The sequence below is a fragment of the Somniosus microcephalus genome, chromosome 15 (genome assembly GCF_052327205.1).
Source record: "Somniosus microcephalus isolate GS21.2 chromosome 15, FLI_Smic_1.0, whole genome shotgun sequence".
Classification (NCBI taxonomy): domain Eukaryota; kingdom Metazoa; phylum Chordata; class Chondrichthyes; order Squaliformes; family Somniosidae; genus Somniosus; species Somniosus microcephalus.
The window spans coordinates 109,299,598-109,320,890 of NC_141001.1; the positions used below are offsets into that span (position 1 = coordinate 109,299,598).

General features: G+C 42.0%; 1 protein-coding gene across 1 annotated transcript in view; it reads left to right on the top strand.

Annotated features, from left to right (window-relative positions):
* Nucleotides 1-21,293, top strand: part of ccdc73 (coiled-coil domain containing 73) — a 207,098-nt gene that overhangs the window by 59,159 nt on the left and 126,646 nt on the right. Inside the window, exons 2-4 of the mRNA XM_086008260.1 lie at nucleotides 6,876-6,984; nucleotides 9,295-9,444; nucleotides 19,500-19,571. Coding sequence (XP_085864386.1) covers nucleotides 9,295-9,444; nucleotides 19,500-19,571 — 222 coding nt within the window. The 5' untranslated portion in view covers nucleotides 6,876-6,984. The remainder of the gene's footprint in view (nucleotides 1-6,875; nucleotides 6,985-9,294; nucleotides 9,445-19,499; nucleotides 19,572-21,293) is intronic.

The following is a 21,293-nucleotide window of genomic DNA, read 5'->3' on the forward strand; positions in this document are numbered from 1 at the left end:
TCCCACTTAAAAGTCAGGCATGGCAACATCTGTGATGAGAAGACAAGAGACTATCTACAGGTCAAATTAAATAACTTAAATAATTTAACTGGAATGACAGTGTAATTTGTCCATTCTGTGTTATTACCTTGACCCCTATCAGACTTGTAGGCCACCTTGCATCCCACCCCAGGGTGTTTAAGATGTAATTTTTTTTAATAAATAAAAGTTCAAGATTAGACATTTACAGCATTCAGTGCTGTGAAAAAAGGTCTGAAGGAAAATTGAGTGTTAAGCAGTAATATTCCTTTAACTATAGCTGAGAGCAAGTTTTTAAAGTTGCGCTATTTAAAAAGATATATATTGTGCCAGTTTAAACTTGCCATAGTTGTAGAATAAAGAGACTGGCCAGTGTTTCCGCCTCAACCACCACCACTTAAAAAAAAAGGTAACAGTTGTGGAAAGCAACTGCGTTTGACAAGTGTTTGACTTGGTAACAGCCGCTGCACATCAAAAGTGATTCATTTGAAGTGGTCCTAAGTGATGAGGTGTCGTATAAATGCAAGTGTATGTGTGTGTGTCTGTCTGACTCATCTGGGAGCTCTCTTACCTTTTGAGTCTGAAAGCAGTGGGTTCAAGTCCCATACCAGAACAGTCCAGTATTGAGGGAATGCTAAATTGTCGGATGGAACAGGTCCCATTTGCCCGTTCAGGTGGACATTAGAGCAATATTGGAAGAAGAGCAGGGAGTTCTGGGGCTAGATTGTGCCCTTCTTTGTGCCTGGGGAATGCTCGTTGATTCGGGTCTCTGCCTCCTTCAACGCTGGCCTGGGATTTCTGGGGATTCTCCAGTTGGTGTTAGCCCTGCATAACAATGTAAACAAGACAAGAGGAGCTGTTCCTGATCTCTCGTTTCACCCGAGGCACCCAAGAAAAAGCAGGGAGTTCTGGGGCTAGATTGCGTCCTTCTTTGTGCCTGGGGAATGCTGGAACTTGTGCTGGGACCTTCCAGACTGGAGGGGCCGTGGTGGTTCTGCCAACCACCTATCACCCCCTGTCTCAAAAATAGTCTTCATCAGTACTGAGAGCTCTGATGCTGCTAGTGAAGAGCCTAGCTTCCCTTAGGCCTGCAGCTATGCTGCTACCACTCCCTGGTCCCAGTGCGAGGGCCAGGGCCCTGTTAGGAGGTGAGCCTTTTCCCGTTGGGCACCTGGTTCAGGAAACGAGTGCATTCCTCTCCTCAACGACATAGTGAACCTTTGGTACTCTGTGCCTATTGGGCTCCCAAAGGGAGCCCCGAGAGGAAAATTGTCCCTGGTGTTATGTTCATTAATAAATAGACATTCTTATTATGAACACAGCTAGCTTTTGCTAGTTACTTTATTGAGCACATATGGACTGGTACAGTATCTGTAGAGGCTTCCATCTTGACTGTTGCCTTGTGGGTAACCTAGTGCCTCATGGGTAATGTAGTCTTAATATCTATACAGCTGGGTAGTGTAGTCTTATATACATACAGCTATATACAGCTCTACGGCTCCACCTAGTGTCCACTATAGAATGACATGTTATTGATCGTTACATCCCCCTTTCTTTGAGGTTTAACAAAATCAATATCAATCAACTTTCAAGAAAACAATAAAGATAATATCAGTAACACTTTTGTTAGTGCTCTATAAACATAAACATTTTCAAAACAGTCAACACATTTTCAAAGCTTTACATTGTACTCAAAGATTAAGTCTATCAGGCTCTTTTACTTCACGTGTGGATCTTCTCAACACGGGTAAGTCTGATGTGTCTTCATGAGATTGTTCTGGCGGTGAATGACAAGATGCAGTTGCGGCATTGTCATCAATCTGCTCTTGTATAGATCGAGGTCTCCTTGCGATCTTTGCTTGGAGAGGGTTTCGGTGTTTCCTTCACTCTTCATGCCATAACTCTCAATGTAGTCAATGCACTCTCGAAAAACTGCTGGCAGCTGGATCCCATCATACAGCATAGTCCTCTCAGCAGCCTCGGCTAATGGAACACCAAAGATTGGCCTGAGGGAAGAAGGAGTATCCACCGGAACTGCTTTTCATTTCTGTTCTGCCCATGTTTCTTCCCCTTATAGGACACAGCACCGACAGCAGCATTATCACTCGTTACAATCGCATCATTATTGATTTCACTGAACGTCTTCGCGTGCTTTCGAGCTAGCGTGCTGGTTTGGCATATTTTCACCGCATTTTCCAAATTTAGTTCGGTTTCTCTCAACAGACGTTCCCTGACTTTTTTATCATGAATACCAAACACCATCTGGTCACGAATCATGGATACTTTGAGCTCAGAGAAATTACATGTCTGTGCTTTCAGTTTCAGCTCAGTTATAAAGCTATCAAAAGTCTCATTTTGTTGCTGTGTCCGAGAACGGAAGATGTATCTTTCATACGTCTCATTCTTTTTGGGAGGGCAATGTGCATCAAAATTTTTTAGCACATCTTCTAATTTTTCTCTGTTCTCCGCTGGATTAAATACAAATGTATTAAATACCTCTATCGCCTGTGGGCCTGCAACCGTAAGCAGCAACGCTATCTTCCTTGCGTCTGGCTTCGTACCGAATCCGATGGCTGCAATGTAGAGTTCGAATTGTTGTTTAAAAATCCGCCAATTGTAGTCGACATTTCCCTCGAGATTCAAGCGCTCTGGTGGCTTCAAATTCTCCATGTCGCTTTTCACAATTTTCAGCAGATCTTCACCACCCTGGTACCATGTCATGTTCATTAATAAATAGACATTCTTATTATGAACACAGCTAGCTTTTGCTAGTTACTTTATTGAGCACATGTGGACTAGGTACAGTATCTGTAGAGGCTTCCATCTTGACTGTTGCCTTGTGGGTAGCCTAGTGCCTCATGGGTAATGTAGTCTTAATATCTATACAGCTGGGTAGTGTAGTCTTATATACATACAGCTATATACAGCTCTACGGCTCCACCTAGTGTCCACTATAGAATGACATGTTATTGATCGTTACACCTGGGACCTCCTGGCCAAAGTTCCCCTCTCAACCAGCACTACCAAAAAATAGATGAATGCGTCTGCGATGGTTTGGGATTCTCTGACCATGTTTTCACAGAAAGGATTTAGACATGAGCCATGTTAAGATGTGTAACTTGAGCTCATCCAAAACGCTGCTGCCCGTATCCTAACTCGCACCAAGTCCCGTTCATCCATCACCCCTGTGCCCGCTGACCTACATTGGCTCCCGGTCCAGCAACACCTCAATTTTAAAATTCTCATCTTTGTTTTCAAATCCCTCCATGGCCTCGCCCCTCCCTATCTCTGTAATCTCCTCCAGCCTTATAACCCTTCAAGATCTCTGCGCTCCTCCAATCCTGGCCTCTTGCCCATTCCCTATTTCCTTCGCTCTACCATTGGCGGTTGTGCCTTCAGCTGTCTCGGCTCTAAGCTCTAGAATTACCTCTTTAAACCTCCCCGCCTCTCTCCTTTAAGACATTGCTTAAAACCTACCTCTTTGACCAAGCTTTAGGTCACCTGGCCTAATATCTCATATGGCTTGATGTCAAATTATATTTGATTATGCTCCTGTGATTTGCCTTGGGATGTTTTACTACATTAAAGGTGCTGTATAAATGCAAGGTATTATTGCTGCTGTTATTTTCCAGAAAAAGCTTGCCTAAAAGGAGTTAGCTTTCCAAGACGGGCCGATAGTGAGTTATGGGATTGGTCAACAGACGATTTATCATTACGGTTGGAGACAAGGGCCTGGAATTTGCGGTCAGTGGGGCAGCAAAGGCGTTCGCCGCTGGCCCTGAAGAAAGCTGCCCACAAAGATCCTGTGATCTCTGGCGAGAAGTTTGCCTTTTTCGACACACAAATGATTTCAGTCCAATATCATGGGGAATCCCTAGTGTTAGTTCGCTGTTATTACCCACCACAAATTCCGGCCCAAGAAGTTCTCTCTCGGCTCCAAGCAATGGACAGTTTGTTAGCCATGTCTGTTTATTCAGAGAGACACTTTGCACCTTGGTGTGCGAAACCATCTTTTTCTCTCTATTGGGGCTGTGAGAGTCTTTAAAACATTATTTTAAAAATCAGAACAAAGAGGCAACCGAGCACCATAAGGCTGTGAACTGCTTTAGAACAGGGAATGGAGCGATTGTGCTTTTAAGAACAACCCACCAGAGTAGGCTAACAGTCATGTGTTCTTTATTTTTGTAATAGTACGTGAACAGAAGGTGTACCGATTGTACTAAGTCTCTCTCATCATACACTGTGTTCTGTATGTTTTAACTCTGTGGAATAAAGAAGCTTACAAATCTAACTGAATCAAACCTCGTCTGGCCAGTCCTCCTTCGGAGAAATTGAAGGAATACGTGCGAGTAATATGCAGTGATCTAGTGCGGAACACAAGGAAGTTTGTAGCGCGAGTAGGTGTGGGGCAGTGGGAGCTGACTTCTGTTGTAAGCAGGTGATTAGACCGTGTAAAAGGGAGTGACTGACTCCACTGGATCTGAGTAAATGTCTGTGACAGACCCATATTTGTAACATTGCCATTTGTCTCATTTCTGTTGTGGGATGTTGGTGCAAAATGGTTGCTGTGTTTACCAACAGAGCAAAAGTAACTCCACTCTGAAATTAATTCACTGTGTGAAGTGCTTTGACGATATGATATATTGTTATATAAACGCATGTATTATATTAAATGTAACATTGTGTTCCTATAATAATCAGTGATTTTCAATGAGCTTAATGAGAATGGTGAAGCAATTTCTTTCCCCAACTTCATCCTTACCACAGGTGCTAAAATCACTTTATTACACGGAATGTTTGCTTCAAAAGTCACTTTTTAAAAAACAAAAACAAGATCAAGTGTAGCAAATTCCAAGTTATTTTAACACCGTTACTAATTCAGATTCAAAAACAGCACCTAATTTACAAATTTGACAGATTTGTTTGGTTTGGCGCTTTAGATTTTTCCTCTACTGAAGGTGCTGACTCTTGATGGGGTACAGTCCCATGCATACTGGCAGCTCACTGAAGTGTATGAGGCTGAGTCTCTATCAATCATAGAACATGACACTCAATTCTGGTCCTGTCCTTGACTGACGTGTGTACACTTTTCCAGCATAGGTCACTGAGCAACATTTAGGCAGGGGAACACTGCTTGACTTCCCCTCTCCCCAGGAGCACAGGCTAATTGTAGCACTTCTACCACTGCGCTTGCCGAGGTCCGCTAACTCAGCACAAACTAGGCATTCAACTTGGGATTTTTTGGTCTTTGTGGTTTTTATGTTTTAATACTACACCATGAAATCCATTTACCCACTGGACCATCTGGGTGGGGTCTGGGGCGGGGAGGTAGGGTGTTTCAAATTGGGGCATTTTAAATCATATTGTGAAAACAGCCACAATAGAATCATGGAAATTTACGGCACAGAAGGAGGCCATTTGGCCCATCGTGTCCGTGCCGGCCGAAAAAGAGCTATCCAGCCTAACCCCACTTTCCAGCTCTTGGTCCGTAGCATTGAAGGTTAAAGCACTTCAAGTGCATATCCAAGTACTTTTTAAATGTGATGAGGGTTTCTGCCTCTCCCACCCTTTCTGGCTGTGAGTTCCAGACCCCCACCACCCTCTGGGTGAAAAAGGAATAGTACTATTTAGACTATAGACTTCACATATGTGCTATTTATTTGTGTTTTATTTACATATATGTTCTGTGTGCATTTATGCTGTGTGCCTCACAGAGGTAAAAATAACTTTTGTAATATGAATACTTGATGAGAGTAATGTGCTATTTTGCAGAAGTCAGGTGAACCTAATAAAACGAACACATTTTCCTGCAAGTTTTATGGGCCTAGGTGACAAGTGCAATGAGGTGTTCCCATCAACCACACTGTTTATGCAACTGGTTTCTTTAATTCTTTGTGTGGTTGCTAATTAACTTTTGACTTCAGCCTGAATCCTGCCAGCATCAATAAGTTGATTATTTCCTCACTCTGCTATGTAATGTGCACATTAGTAATCACTTACTGCACGTTTTCCACCTCAGTGGCTGTTTTCCACTGTCATAAGTGGTTGGGCACAAAAGACACGCACGCAAAGAGTTTAGTGTTTCCTGATGGTGTGGACAGGAGTTCATTTCTTAACAAAAAAAAAGGGTGACTAATATCTTCAATGCAAAAACAATCTTTATATACAAAAAAAAAGCCAGTCATTGACCTGGAGTCTGAAATTCATAAGCGGTATTCTCTGATCTGAACACTTTAAAAATAGCTATAATCACCTGGATTTGCCAATTTAGAGCCATGGCATTAAAAGCACAGGCCAGGTTCACAGCTAAACATCACAAACACGCTCGAAACTTGCGACCACATGTGAGCAATGCCAGGGGAGATACACTAGTCTAGATCGAAATTTTTAGAATGTCTGTGACACGTCAGATGTCATTTCGTGCTGACCTTTTCTGACCTGGAGCTAGAAGTTTACAAGCAAAGTAATGTCCCCCCATCAAACAGCAATTAAACTCTGATTGCCCTCAGGCTGTGTTCACTTACAACCATTAGACCGTTTAATGCCGTAAAAGGACAAGTCAGCTTAAACGCAGTTCCAGTTTAGCAGCAGTATAATAGTGTGTTACATGGTATAATGCTCCTGTCATAAAACACCGTACCACCTGACTGACTGTCACGCTAAATAGAAGAAAGAAAAATTCAGCTTCTACCTCCTTGCTTATTCTGCTGACATACCCAGGAGTATTTTGGCATGCCATTTTTGAACCTTAGTACTAGTTTCCTAGATAGTAACTGAAAACCCCCTTTGTCAATAATAAAGCAATGACCCTTAAAAATATTGTGATTTAAAAAAAAAAATTCTCTATGCTTTCACAGAATAGAATTTTTACACCAGTGATGGTTTGGATGGTCGGATTCAAAGATAGCAGAAAACAGCGCTGAATAGAAGAGAGAAGGAAATTTGATCCTGTATTCCAGCGCTAAGGTACATGTATATTCTGTGCCTCTCATTATAAATGTTTTTTTTTGTTTTCAGGCGTATCTTCTTCCAGTTTTCTTAAATTAAGAAATCAAGGTTTAAAAAAAACATTAAAGTTGTGAAAGTGCAGTAATGTAGGCTATGGAATTCTCCAGTAACATTGGCCCAGAATTTGCGGTGGGTAATAATAGTGAATGAACAGCGTTCGATGTTATCACCCCTTTAAAACTGACCGCAACTTCAGGATGTAGCGAATGCGCATCCTAACGCGGTAATCCTGAAGTTGCGGTCAGTCATTAACTGCTCTGACACAGGCTGCGCTGTGGACCCCCTGATTCACCCCCCCCCCCCCCCCAACATAGCTGGCAATCAATGTAACCAAGGAAATCAGTGCAACTGATTCAACAATTTCAGATCATAACCTCGGCCCCTATTTCATTTTTTCTTGTAATTTTTCCACTCCTTTCCCCCCCCCCCGCCCCCTTTCCTTTTGTTTCGCTCTCACACCTGGCAGCTATCCCTTGCCCTGCCAGTACACTTTACACCCAATCTCAGCCTATTACCATCTCGTCTAGCTTCTAACACCTTTCATTGCCTCTTTTTTACTTCTTTTGTTTCTTTTATTCTTTTGTCCGATCGCAGCCCTGCCTCCGATCCATCTTTTCTTTCCAGTTTTGAAGAAGGGTTCGACCCGAAACGTCAACTCAAATTTCTGTCCACGGATGTTGCCTGACCTGCTGAGTTTTTCCAGCATTTTCTGTTGTTATGACGAAAACTTGGGCTTTTCCACGGCAATATTGCTGTTAAATACCCCATTAAAAGTTAGACCTTTTTGGATTAGGTGTAATTGGGGTTTTAACAGCGTATTGACTGCTAAACAATCATTATAGCCCCAGTCTTTGTTTTGCTCTTTATAACATTTTTAAAAAGTTAGAGTAAAAGGAGCTTATTCACTTCCTGGTTTCCGGTCTTGGAGAATTCTGCATTGTGATTGGCTGCTTAGACAGCTTGTTGACATCACAGCAGCTCACTCTATGGAATTCCCACTACCCTACACTGATCTCAACTGAATGTCGGAAAAGCTGAACTTCTCGTTACAGAGATTGCAAGATCTTTGTGGGAAACTTTCTTCAGGGCCAGCGGTGATCGGTTTGGAGGCAAGAGTTTAAAGTCTTGAATCCATCCTATTTCAAAACATTTAAACATGTTATGTATTAAAAGCAAAGACAAAGGATAACATTTTGGAGGTCAGGGATGCTATGATGAGAACATTGTCTTCTCACCTCTGGGACCTGGATCAAATCCAGCCATGCTAATAGGATGACAGTCTTCTCTCTATTGTCTTAGTAAGGTTTGTATGTGAAATGACTTGCAGAAAATAGTTTTAAAAAACTGGGTTATCAATGTAATAGAAGATGGTTCCTAACTGTTCTGAACCATTCTCTGTTATGCTGATAACAAGCTTGTTATCAACATTGTAGAGAACTAAAGTAGCTAGCACATAACAGGAACTGGTTCCCTACTGCTAAAGGGTATGGGAAGCCTCTGGGGAGTGAGTACTTATAGTTCAACGTACTCTTCTGCTTTATAGGGAAAAAATACAGCTTGAGAAGTAGTTACTAAACTGAAGATCTTTGGGTTGGGTCTCCCTCTCTGCAATGTCGCTTTGATAACATCACATGGAACAAAGCCATGTATCTCTGAGCGACTGTGTAGGAAATACTGACGTATGAACTTGACGGCCAGGAAAAGACCAGCTGGTCCATCAAGCCTGCCCCACACTCGTGATGCGTGGAGCATCATAACTGAACACTTTCCCCCCCCCTTCCACCCGCAGCCATGTAATCTCCTGAGAGAGGCAAAGAAATCCCGAGGGCCAATAAGGGAAGAAATACTCTGGAGAATTCCTCTCCGACTTCCTCAGGTGATCGAAACCAGTCCAGGAGATCACATGGACCATGTGTTATCTGTAAAATCCGTCACCTATATGATGCGCTCTCTGCCACAGTCAAGAACTGGTCCAGCTCCCTCTTGAAGGCAGACAGAGTCAGCATAATTAAATATTCTTGAAACTACATTTATCTAACTGTTTACTTTATCATTTTCAAACTGGAATTGTGAAACTTTGGTTTATTTAATAAATCCCGGTGGTAGGTTTGTTTTCTCCTCAAGAAATGTGCTTTAATTATCACGGAACATCACTGAAGCGGTTTGGCATTGGGTAAAATGCTGCCTTTTAGTATAAGATAATAAAATTGCAAAATGGTCTGAATTATTGTAAAGATCACTATTGGAAAAACCTTTCTTGTTGCATAGATGGACAACAAAAAAACTGGAGTCTCAAAGGCTGGCTTATGTATGGCATACGACTTTCAGAACTCTGCTACAGCTGCACTTAGGTCTGTTCAGCAGCTAGAATTTAAAACTAGCCTTCTTGAAGTGGTCGAGGAACTTCGTATCCGTCGTGTGAGTGGAGCATCTTGGTTTTAATATCTTTGGCTCATCTTTTCCTGTAAGGCAAAAACTTGGATTTAAAATGAAACCTGTTAATAATTTCCAGTTTTTGTTTCAAATTCTTTGAAAGTAACTCATTTATGGGCTCAGTGTGTAACAAATTTGTAATGCAAATAAAGCACTAAATTAGAATACCCTGTATTTATCTGCAATATGACCTATCTACGTGTATACATGTATCTATGTATATGTATATATATATTTGGCAAAAGCCAAAAGTAGAATTTATGGTCTTGTACCAATTATTTTTAGTGTTATGTTCTTTTGTAAATAAATCTTTATTTCTTGTGTCCATTTATATTTCTTATTCTTGGTTTAGTGTCGGCCGTGGCTCAGTGGGTACCACTCTCGCCACTGAGTCAGAAGGTTGAGTTCAAGCCCCACTCCAGAGACTTGAGCACAAAATCTAGACTGACCCTCCAGTGCCGCACTGTCGGAAGTGCAATCCTTCAGATGAGCCATTAAAGCCGAGGCCCCGTCTGCCCTTTCAGATGGACTTAAAAGATCCCATGACACTGTTCGAAGAAGAGCAGGGGAGTTTTCCCTGGTGTCCTGGCCAATATTTATCCCTCAATATTTATCCATCACTAAAACAGATTATATGGTCATTATCACATTGCCATATGTGGGAGCTTGCTGTTTGCAAATTGGCTGCCGCGTTTTCTACATTACAACAGTGACTACACTCCAAAAGTACTTCATTGGCTGTAAAGCACTTGGGGACATCCTGAGGTCATGAAAGGTACTATAGAAATGCAAGTGACTTTTTCTCTCACCCCTGGGTCAGAAGGTTCAAGTCCACTCCAGGTCCTAAGCACATAATGTAGGCTGACACTGCAGTGCAGTACTGAGGATACTCTGCATTGTTGGAGGTGCCGTCTTTCGGATGAATCGTTAAAAAAAACTTTTTTGACGAAGAGCAGGAAGTTTTCCTAATGTCCTAGTAAACATTTATCCTTCAACCAACACCACCAAACAGATTAATTTATCATTCATCTGACTGCTGGTTGGAGACTGTGCTACGTCCAAGTTGCCTGCTATATTTGCTTATAAAACAACAGTGACTACACTTCAAAAGTAATTCATTGGCAGTGAAAGTCGGGAAGTGGGCGACACTGGCAAGGTCACATTTATTGTCCATCTCTAATTGCCCTGAGACAATAGTGAAGAGACTTTTCCTTGAACTGCTGCAGTCTTGTGGTGACGGTGCTCCCACAATGATGTTTAAGTGCTTTTGGACATCCTGTGACATGACATGCACTATAATATTCAAATCTTCTCCCTTTTTTGACTACTTGTGCATTGGGAAACCAGGGAAACCAAATTTCCTTACTATGGGAATCTTCTACCCTACTGGTAATATTGGGCGGTGTAGAGTGTTCCACAAAACTATTTAGGCTGACATTTAATAGAATTCAGCACTCAACAGCTGGAACAATGCCAGTGTATATATAATGGAAGAAGCAACCAGTTTTATACTATTGATAGATGGCGTCTCTAAACTTGTTTATGCTTCTCCCAGTGACCACTGGAACTCAATTTGCTTCATTAGCATCACACAATGTGGCTGTGGAATGCATTAAAAATATTGATTTCAGCATCAGCGGCATAGCATGAAAATTATGTCATGCACTGTCAAGGCAAAGCTAAACTTGTCATGCCTTAAAGAAAAACTGCCACATTTTAAGAATGTGCTACTCAATTAGTAAGTTATTAACGCAGTGGATTTTTAAAGGTGAAGGGGACTGCTTTCTATTCAAGGTACTGCCTCAATGACTATGTGGAAAAATATTGGAAGAATGCCTGCCTATATGTCTGTCTATCCAGCTATCCATCATATATTAAAAGTCTTTTTATATCATGCACATAATTTCTGCACCACTTTCCTGTCCTATTTCTATCACACTTTTTCTGTCACCCCATTTTCATCATAATGTGGATAAATGTGAGGTTATCCACTTTGGTGGCAAAAACAGGGAGGCAGATTATTATCTGAACGGCAATAGATTGGGAAAAGGGGAAGTGCAACGAGACCTGGGTGTCCTTGTGCACCAGTCGCTGAAGGTAAGCATGCAGGTGCAGCAGGCGGTTAAGAAGGCAAATGTTATGCTGGCCTTCATAGCGAGAGGATTCGAGTACAGGAGCAAGGATGTCTTGCTGCAGTTGTACAGGGCCTTGGTGAGACCACACCTTGAGTATTGTGTGCAGTTTTGGTCGCCTTATCCGAGGAAGGATGTTCTTGCCATGGAGGGAGTGCAGCGAAGATTCACCAGACTGATACCTGGGATGGCAGGAATGACGTATGAAGAGAGATTGGGTTGATTAGGCTTATATTCGCTAGAGTTTAGAAGAATGAGAGGGGATCTTAAAAAATTCTAACAGGACTAGACAGACTAGATGCAGGAAGGCTGTTCCCGATGGCGGGGGAGTCCAGAACCAGGGGTCACAGTCTAAGGATAAGGGGTAAGCCATTTAGGACTGAGATGAGGAGGAATTTCTTCACCCAGAGAGTGGTGAACCTGTGGAATTCTCTATCACAGAAGGCAGTGGAAGCCAATTCATTAAATATATTCAAGAAGGAGTTATATATATTTCTTAAGGCTAAGGGGATCAAGGGATATGGGGAGAAGGCAGGGACAGGATACTGAATTTGGATGATCAGCCATGATCGCATTGAATGACGGAGCAGGCTCGAGGGGCCGAATGCCTACTCCTGCTCCTATCTTCTATGTTTCTATGCCTGTCACACTTTTTTTTTTATTGGTTTTTGGGAGGTGGGTGATGCTGGCAAAGCCACGTTTATTGCCCATTCCTAATTGCCTGGGAAAATGATGCGGAGTCATCTCCTTGAACCGCTGCAGTCCTTGTGGTGTTAGTGGAGAATTCCAGGATTTTTGACCCAGAAATGATGAAGGAATGGTGGAATATGTCCAAGTCAGAAAAGTGTGTGAACTTGGAGGGGAACTTGCAGGTGATGGTGTTCCATGATGTTGCTGAACTTGCCCTTCTTGTTGGTTAAGTTATTCGTCTGAGAGGTGCTGTCAAAGTAAGCTCGGCAAGTTGCTGCAGTACATCCTTTAGTTAATACCAGACTGGTTCCTGGGGTGGGGGGGGTTGTCTGATGAGGAGAGATTGAGTAGACTAGTCCTATATTCCCCAGAGTTTAGAAGAATGAGAGGGGATCTCATTGAAACATACAAAATTCTTACAGGGCTTGACAGGGTAGATGCAGGGCGGATGTTTCCCCTGGCTGGGGAGTCTAGAACCAGGGACACAGTCTCAGAATAAGGGGTCGGCCATTTAGGACTGAGATGAAGAGAAATGTCTTCACTCAGAGGGTGGTGAATCTTTGGAATTCTCTACCCCAGAGGGCTGTGGAGGCTCAGTCATTGAGTATATTCAAGACAGAGATTGATAGATTTTTGGATATTAAGGGAATCAAAGGGATATGGGGATAGTGCAGGAAAGTGGAGTTGAGGTAGAAGATCAGCCATGATCTTATTGAATGGCGGAACAGGCTCGAGGGGCCGAATGGCCGACTCCTGCTCCTATTTCTTATGTTCTTATATTATGTACACTCTGCAGCCACTGTGTGCCATTAGTGTAGGGCATATTGAGATCAGTGGCTGGGCACCAATCAAGCGGACTGCTCTAACCTGGGTGATGTTGAGCTTCTTGAATGTGACTGTGGCTTCACCCATCCAGGCGCGTGGTGCGTATTTTATCACGCTCCTGACTTGAGCTTTGTAGAGGGCGCAGAGGCATCGAGAGGTCATAGAGTAGCCAGCCTCTGCCCAGATCTTGTAGCAACTATGTTGGAATGCCTAGTTGATGACGGGGAACTTGGCTCTGCTGATGCTGTTGACAGTCATCTTGTTGGAGATGGTCGTTACATGGCACTTGTGTGTCACAGAAATTACCTGCCACTTGCCAGCCCAAGCTAGGGTTTGGCCCCAGGTCCTGCTGGAAGCTGGTATGGAGTGCTGCACTACCGGAGGACTTATGAATGGAGTTGAACACTGTAAAATCATCAGCGAACAGCACCTTGCGAGCATATGATAGAAGGAAGATCATTGATGATGCAGCTGAAGATAATTGGGCCAAGGACACTGCCCTGAGGAAATCTGTCAGCGATGTCCTGGGGCTGTATGATTGGCCTCCTACAAACATGACCATTTTCCAACCACTGGAAGGTTTCCCCATGAATCCCCATGGATCTCAGTTGGTTGAATGTCGCCTTCATGTATAGGGCAATTACTCTCACCTCTCCTCTGTCATTCAGCTCTTCCATCTATGTCTGCATCAAGGCTAAGAGAAGATCAAGAACCTGAACTGAGCATTGGCAAGCAACTTATTAGTAAGTAAGTGTCGTTTGATGTCCCACTGACATTAGAGTATTCGAAGTATTTTGAGACGGAATGTTGCGACCCACTCAGCAATCCCAGGTTCCGCTTGCACGCTTATGTACAAGTGAATCTCTCGTTGTATTGCTCGTTGTCAGTTGTCTGATGTGCTGTTCTATAAGGATAGGACTATTATAGCACCTAATGCCCAATGTATCATTCTGCTGCTAAGAAGAAAGTGTGTCCCTTTAATGACCAGAAAGTCTAATTGTTTCTAAATAAACACACAGCCAAAAGTCAATCAGAGTTTGATTGTTGTTTGATCAGGGAACTTTGAAGATTGGAAAGGGCTCATCCGTTTCATCTGCAGGATTAAGACAATTGGCAAAAGAACCGGAGGAGGGATGAGGAGAATTGTTTTAACGCAGCGAGTTGTCGTGATCTGGAATGCGCTGCCTGAAAGGGCGGCGGTAATAGATTCAACAGTATCTTTCAAAAGAGAATTGGATATATACTTGAAAAAGAAAAAGTTGCAGAGCAGGGGAGTGGGACTAATAGGACAGCTCTTTCAAAGCGCAGGCACGATGGGAAGAATGGTCTCCTTCTGTGCTGTATTATTCTATGTTTCTAAGTCATAAGCACCCAATATTAAAAGCAAATGTGATGTCTGCACACCAGATGTACATTGACAGTAGGAAACATACTACTAGCTGTGTACACTTCATGCACTGCCAGTGAATTGTTTTTGCATGGTTGAGTGGGTTCATAAAAGATTGCAGACCGGTTCAAAGTTACAACGCTCATTAAAATTGAGTGCAGCCGATCGTGGGTCCAGGTGGCTCCTCCCTCTCAGAGATAACACCATAGCACCTCTCGAGCAGACCCAGAATGATCTTTATTGGGGTGGGAATTTGAAGTTGCTTTTTAAAGTAGCACATTTCTTTCATTCTTGTGCTTTTATGACACAGACATTGAAGTGCCTTCTATTCAAAATACTCCCCTTAGACTTTCCTTCCCTTGAATCACAGACTTAAAATCAGTTTTCGGCTCATAAAATGTTCTCTCCCTCTGTTTATCTACCTTTTTTGAGAGGTACGTTAATTTATCCTCCAGCCTGAAACACATGAGTTATATGGGTGGTGCTAGCCTGTGGTTTATTTACTATAGACCACCAGCCCTCTCCATTCCCGTTTCTCATGCACAACTAGTTTCAACAAATAGGCTGTGCTCAGTAATTAATCTCAGTGTCGAGCCCGCTCGTTGAGAATAGGTTGATTCTCAGTGAGAAATGGGCTTAATCCTCAAAGTGTCAACAAAGTGGTAACAATACTTGAATTATTTCATTTCTGCTGAGTGATAAAAGGCACAGAGGTATTGCAAAAAGCCTGACCAATTCCACACAAGCCACTCCTGTAAATGATTTCACGTTCACCCTGATGTATGAAGAGTTCTTTGAATGCCAAACTTAATGAAGTACAGACTTTTCCTATTACCTGGCCTCCAGCTGGCATCTTGTGCACTATTATCAGAATGTTCTGTGAAATTTTATTTTTGCTGAACAACATCAAGAAAGTTTTACTTGGACCTGAATGGTTGACCTTATAAAATACAGAGTAGAAATTGTTCATTGTGAGTTAAAGATCAGTTATACTATCATATGCAAAAGAGACCAGCATAAATTAAAGCAGTTTTATAGGATTTTGTCAACTTTCTTCCCCGTAAAATGCAGAAAAAGCATCTTAAAGGATGCTGTTATCAATATGATTTATATTTTTTTTGTAAAACGATCATGTTTTTACAACTGATGTTATGTTGCCAGGAAATCTTCTTAAGCTTACCCTTTGTTTCACCTTTTTTGCTGGGGCATTCTGTGATATCCCAATCAGCGTATCAAAACAGAGGAGGCTGTGAAGTATGAAAACTATTTGGCTTAGAGTCATGAGAATGGGAAGATTGCTATTTTGTAGGAGGTAGATTATGAGCTTGTAGAAAATAGTAAAAGGACCTAACAGCAGTTTAAAAAAAAAACTTTCTTGACCTAAGCCACAGCTACAGTCTGTCCCTAAATCAGTTCAGGTTCAAGAAGCAGAAATCTCTCCAATCAAAACATTCTGCTTCGAAAATAACTTCTTGCGACAAATAAAAAATGTACTGGCTGTTTGGGGGAGTTAGAACTGCATAGTAGACTATCCATTGTCTGTTTGGTCTGCTGTTAGCATGAAGCACCTAAATCCTTTCGTGCAGCCAGACATTCACTGACCTGACACCTCCTGGGTATTTGAGCTCCTTGGGCCACATTTGATCACTCTGAAGAGCGAAGAGGATAAACTCGGTGCTGATTTACTTTGCATGTAGCATTACTTAGGTTCTGATACAGCATTTGTAACGTAGGGAAACATTTCACAATATTCTACTTGTAGTCTTCTACATGAGTTTTACTTGTTAACCACAAGGATGTTTTACTGAATGGGTGATCCCTCAGGAAACTTTGCCCTGGATCAGGGTCAAGGCCGGAATTTATATCAACAGCAACAACTTGCATTTGTACAGCGCCTTTAACGTAGTAAAACATCCCAAGGGCGCTATACAGGAGTGTTATCTGACAAAAACTGTCACCAAGCCAAAGAAGGAGACATTGGGCCAGGTGACCAAATGTTTGGCCAAAGAGGTAAGTTTTATGCAGCGTCTTAAAGGAGGAGAGAGCATTGGTGAAACAAAGAGGTTTTGGGAGGGAATTCCAGAGCTTAGGGCTTAGATGGCGGAAGGCACGGCCACAAAATTGTGGAGCGAAGGAAGTTGGGGATGCACAAGAGGCCAGAGTTGGAGGAACACAGATCTCAGAGGACTGCAGAGCTGGAGGAGGTTACAGAGATAGTGAGGGGCGAGGCTATGGAGGGATTTGAACATGAGGGTGAGAATTTTAAAATCAAGGCGTAGGTGGACCTGGAGCCAGTGACCTGCTGCCTGACATTTCCCACCGCTGCAGCTCAGAGGAGCGTAGCAGGGCACCCACTGCACTGCTAGAGGAGAGGAGAGGAGCCTTGAAGGGGGCAGAAGCTCTTTAAGATCTAATGACATGATTTATTATAGGACTCTGGCTGAGCTAAGGCCTGAAGAAGTAAGTGATTAGGGGCTTGCTCCAACTATGTAATGTGCAAGGGCAGCCCGTGGTTGTTCATTTACTGAGGATTCCTGGGTTCCCTTTTCTCCTGTTGTTTTTTTTTGCTGTCCTTACCACTAATTTGTCTGAGATTGACTGACTGTGGAGAACTGCAACCACCAATCCGTTTCACCATTGATCTGTCTTGTCCATTATTAAAAATTTATGGCAGCTGTTACTATCACTGTTATATGATGGGAAATACATATATATTTTAAAAGACCAAATTTCAATTTGCAAAGGAGCCTCAAACATTTGAATATCCCAGTGCAATGTGACAGGGTTGTATTTTGGAGAGGTCTGTTATTGTCAGTGGAATTCGGTGGCTGAAAATAGAGGATGAGGAAGTTGATGCAGGTTTTGTCCATTTCTACCCAAAACCACACTGTTTCATCGCATTTGGTTCTACTTCACGATCGATGCAACCACAAATATGTTGCAGGGACAAATGGTGACCTATTTGCAGGTCGTGTGTGTCTATATATTATTTCAAATCTTGTGAAGAATCATCCCTTAAACACTTAAAGGTCTAATAATAAACCACCTATTAGGAAAATTATTTGATGAGGAATTTTTGTGCATTAACTTTCAATGAAGTTGCTTGTCTGTAGTGGTTGAATTATTTTAGTACCATCTCTTTATAAACAACTCGACAAGTTACAAAAAGATACCCCATTATCCTTTTATGTGGGTAAAGGAAGTCCCAAAGCATTTCACACACAAGGAATTGCTTTTGAAGTGCAGCCACTGTGTGGGTGAACTGTTTTGTGTACAGCAAGATTCCCAACTAAAGCAATGAGACGATTATCCAGTTAATCTGTTTTTGGTGGTTCTTGGTTGAGGGAAGAATATTGACCACACTCCAGAAGAACCCTCTCCTGTTTTTCAAATAGTTCCATGGGGTCTTTTAACATCCACACAAACAAGCAGACACAACCTCAGTCAAAGGACGGCACCTGCAACTGTGCAGTCCTCCCTCAGTACTGCACCGGTGTTGATCTGGATTATGTGTTCAAGTCTTGTGTATAGAGCGCCATCAACAAGATTGGTCGGTTTAAGAATAAAGTGTCTCTTATTCACTGAAGTTGGAACAAATTTGTATAGTCAAAAGGGTGAATTCAGATTTTGCACAAGGCACGTGAACAACAGAATGGCCCGTAATTTGCGGTCAGTGGTGAAGCAAAGGCGTAAGAAGTAAGCTTCCCACAAAGACCTTGCTATCTCTGTGGCGAGAAGTTTGGCTTTTCCGACACACAATTGAAATCAACGCAAGCTAATGGGGAATCCCTAACGTGAGCTGCTGTGACGTCAACAAGCTGTGTAAGCAGCCAATCAAAATGCAGAATTCTCACAGACAGCAAACCAGGAAGTGGGTAAGCTCCTTTGATTCTAACTTTTTAAAAATGACAGAGCAAAACAAAGGCTGGGGCTCTCACATGGGGAAAAGGCAAACCTGAAATAAAGATGAACAAACTTAAAAAAATTTTTTTTTTTCAAGTTTCTTACTAATTTTAATGGATAAATTTAACACTACACTAAATTAAAATTAGTTTTACATGGCTGTAACCTTTGTTTAGCAGTCAATACGCTGTTAAAACCCCAGTTACACCTAATCCAAAAAGGGTCTAACTTTTAATGGGGTATTTAACAGCGATATTACCGCGGATGAACCGAAGTTTTCGTCAGTTTCCATGATTTGACAGATTTCACTGATTGCCGGGGTGGTGGTGGTCCACAGTGCAGCCTTGTGGAGAAGCAGTGAATGATGGACCGCAACTTCAAGATTTCCGCGTTAGGCTGCACGTGCGCTAAATCCTGAAATTGCGGTCAGTTTCAAAGGCGAAATGACGACGAACGCTGCCAGTTTGCCGTCATCGGGACCCCAAGTTCTGGGCCATTATCTTTGTCACATAGACAGAGTGCTGAATTTTATTAGTTCTGCCGTTGTGCCATATGCGGCTGCAGAAAGACAAAAAGAAAAGTAGCTGTTGAGTTATCCCTATAAAACTTCAGCAAGGAGACATGACCTTTCTTTGGTGCATAATCTTTTTTTTTATTCTGCACTTTGAAATACTTAAGTGCTTTATCTTGTGTGTAATTTGCACTGTTATGGTAGCAGCACTCTCTAATGACATTGTATAAATAACACTGCACAAGATTGTACTCCTACCTCTAAATAAAAAATCAGAAGGTGCATGAGGTAATTTGCTTTATTTTTCCACCTTGGGGAAGCGGAGGAGGAATAATTACACTTTTGTGTGATGTAGCTTTCAGTAAAAATTGTTTTCTTTATAGTACTGGTGTTGCAAACTTTATTTTTTATTATATCACAATAAAAGGCTGTATATCACATAAGATATTGTTGCAGTCAGTTGAGTTTATTGAATTATTTTGCTAGATCATACAGCGGATCAAACCACTGCTGGCATAATTGAAGTTCGGGTTTTACTAAAAAATACTTTTTTGTACTGATTTACTGAAGAATACCATGTTGTATGTTTTAGGCTGCAGAAAGTCGGTATGAAGAACAGATCAGTAATCTTGCAGTGGAAAAGCAAGAACTAGAGTGGCAAAAGGTATTGTATTATGTATAGAGAAAACATGGTATAGTATTAGGAGCCGTACAAAAACATACCTTACATAAAGGGAGGGGAAACTTCTCATTTGGGTACTATTAGTGAAGTGCCATAATTAATGTGTGATATAGCAGTGGCTATGATATACAAGAGTCTCTTATAAAGGAAATGTACGATCTAAGACTTTTGCTTATTTATTTGATTGTTTTCTGCCTATTTTACTTTTTTTTTGCTAACTAAATCCTTTTATCTACATTATTACTGTTCATTGGGAAGGCACAGCTCATATTACTGCTGTTTAGCCATTTTGCTTGGAGCTGTGCTACATTAATGCAAAGAAGAATCCCTTTCTGGAGCTTTGCCGTCCCTACTCCAGGTCATTGATAAACTTGTCTCTAGGGAAATCTTAACGGGAGGGCTTGAGTCTCCAGGGGTCCAGCACTACCACGGTGACTGCTAGGCTGTCCAGTATTCAGTTGTTCTTTTATATCCTGTGGATTGGATTAAAATGGCAGCACCTTATTAGAATGTTGATTGTTTTATGTGCTTGTTTTTAACCGTCCTTAATATTGAACTATCTATTCTGTACACAATGATAAGTTTTACTTAACTAGAAGTTAAAGTTAAACTGAGAGCAGTCCAGTTGTATTACAGTACTGGTTTGGTTTCCCAAGCCGATGATTGTAGATTAAACGCCGGGACTGTCTGTCATCTTAATGCACTTGACACTCCTGTAGTGAGCTACATCAGTCCTTGGCTGGATCACTGAGTACAGAATGAAATACCTTATAATTTATAAGGTATGTTTATATACAGTTAGTGGATCTCTCGTGATGTTGCTCCTGTTGAGTCCTAGAATATGCTGTTTAATAACATCTCTCAGAACAGCCAGATATGCTGGCTGCCTTCTCACAGCCCCCTACACACCCCTCCCCCCCACCTTCAATAAGGTTCTCTTCCTCTCTCTTCAGTTAACAGGGTATCTCTCTCGCCCTCTCCCTCCTGCATGTGCACGTTTTGTGTGTTTACCTCAGGGCCCCCAAAAAGTGAGCCTTTGCTGGCTGGTTAGGGATCATGAAGCATGGGACAGAGGGTGTGCCTGGAATCCAGTATGTTCAGAGACCTGTAAGGTTCATCATGCTGTCTGGGAGGGGTAGTGGGAGTTGTCGGCGGCAAGCTTAGGTACAAGCTAGTGATTTTTGTTTGTGTATGGTTGTTATTTGCGGGGTGGGTGAGAAACTGCCGTGGTAGCTGCATGTTGGAATTTGTTTGTGCTGGAATGTGATTGGTTAGAAAATTGGAATGGGGGTTGGGGGGGGTAAAGGATTTATGCAATATGATTGGTGAATAACTAAAGTGAAAATAGCCAAAATAATCCACTGAAGGAGACAAATACAGACAGCCAGTGAGGAAGATGTAATGGTCATGATGTGGACGGTGGTCATAACAGAAGCAAGAAATTGTCTTCTAAAAATTATCTTTAGACATATTTGCCATCTGCTAATTTTGAAGAATTAGTTAATGTTTGAGAATTATGTACAGAAATCTTTTGAGAGGAAAAAAACTTGTTTACAAAAATAAATGATAAATAAATTGATCAGAACATAACTTTTTCCTCGCGTTCACTTGACTTCCATTTATTCTGGAGAAATGTGTGGGCGGGGGGAGAGGGAGAGGAACAGTAAGGGACATTGTCCCTTTAAGCAACTATTTGGTAAGGTG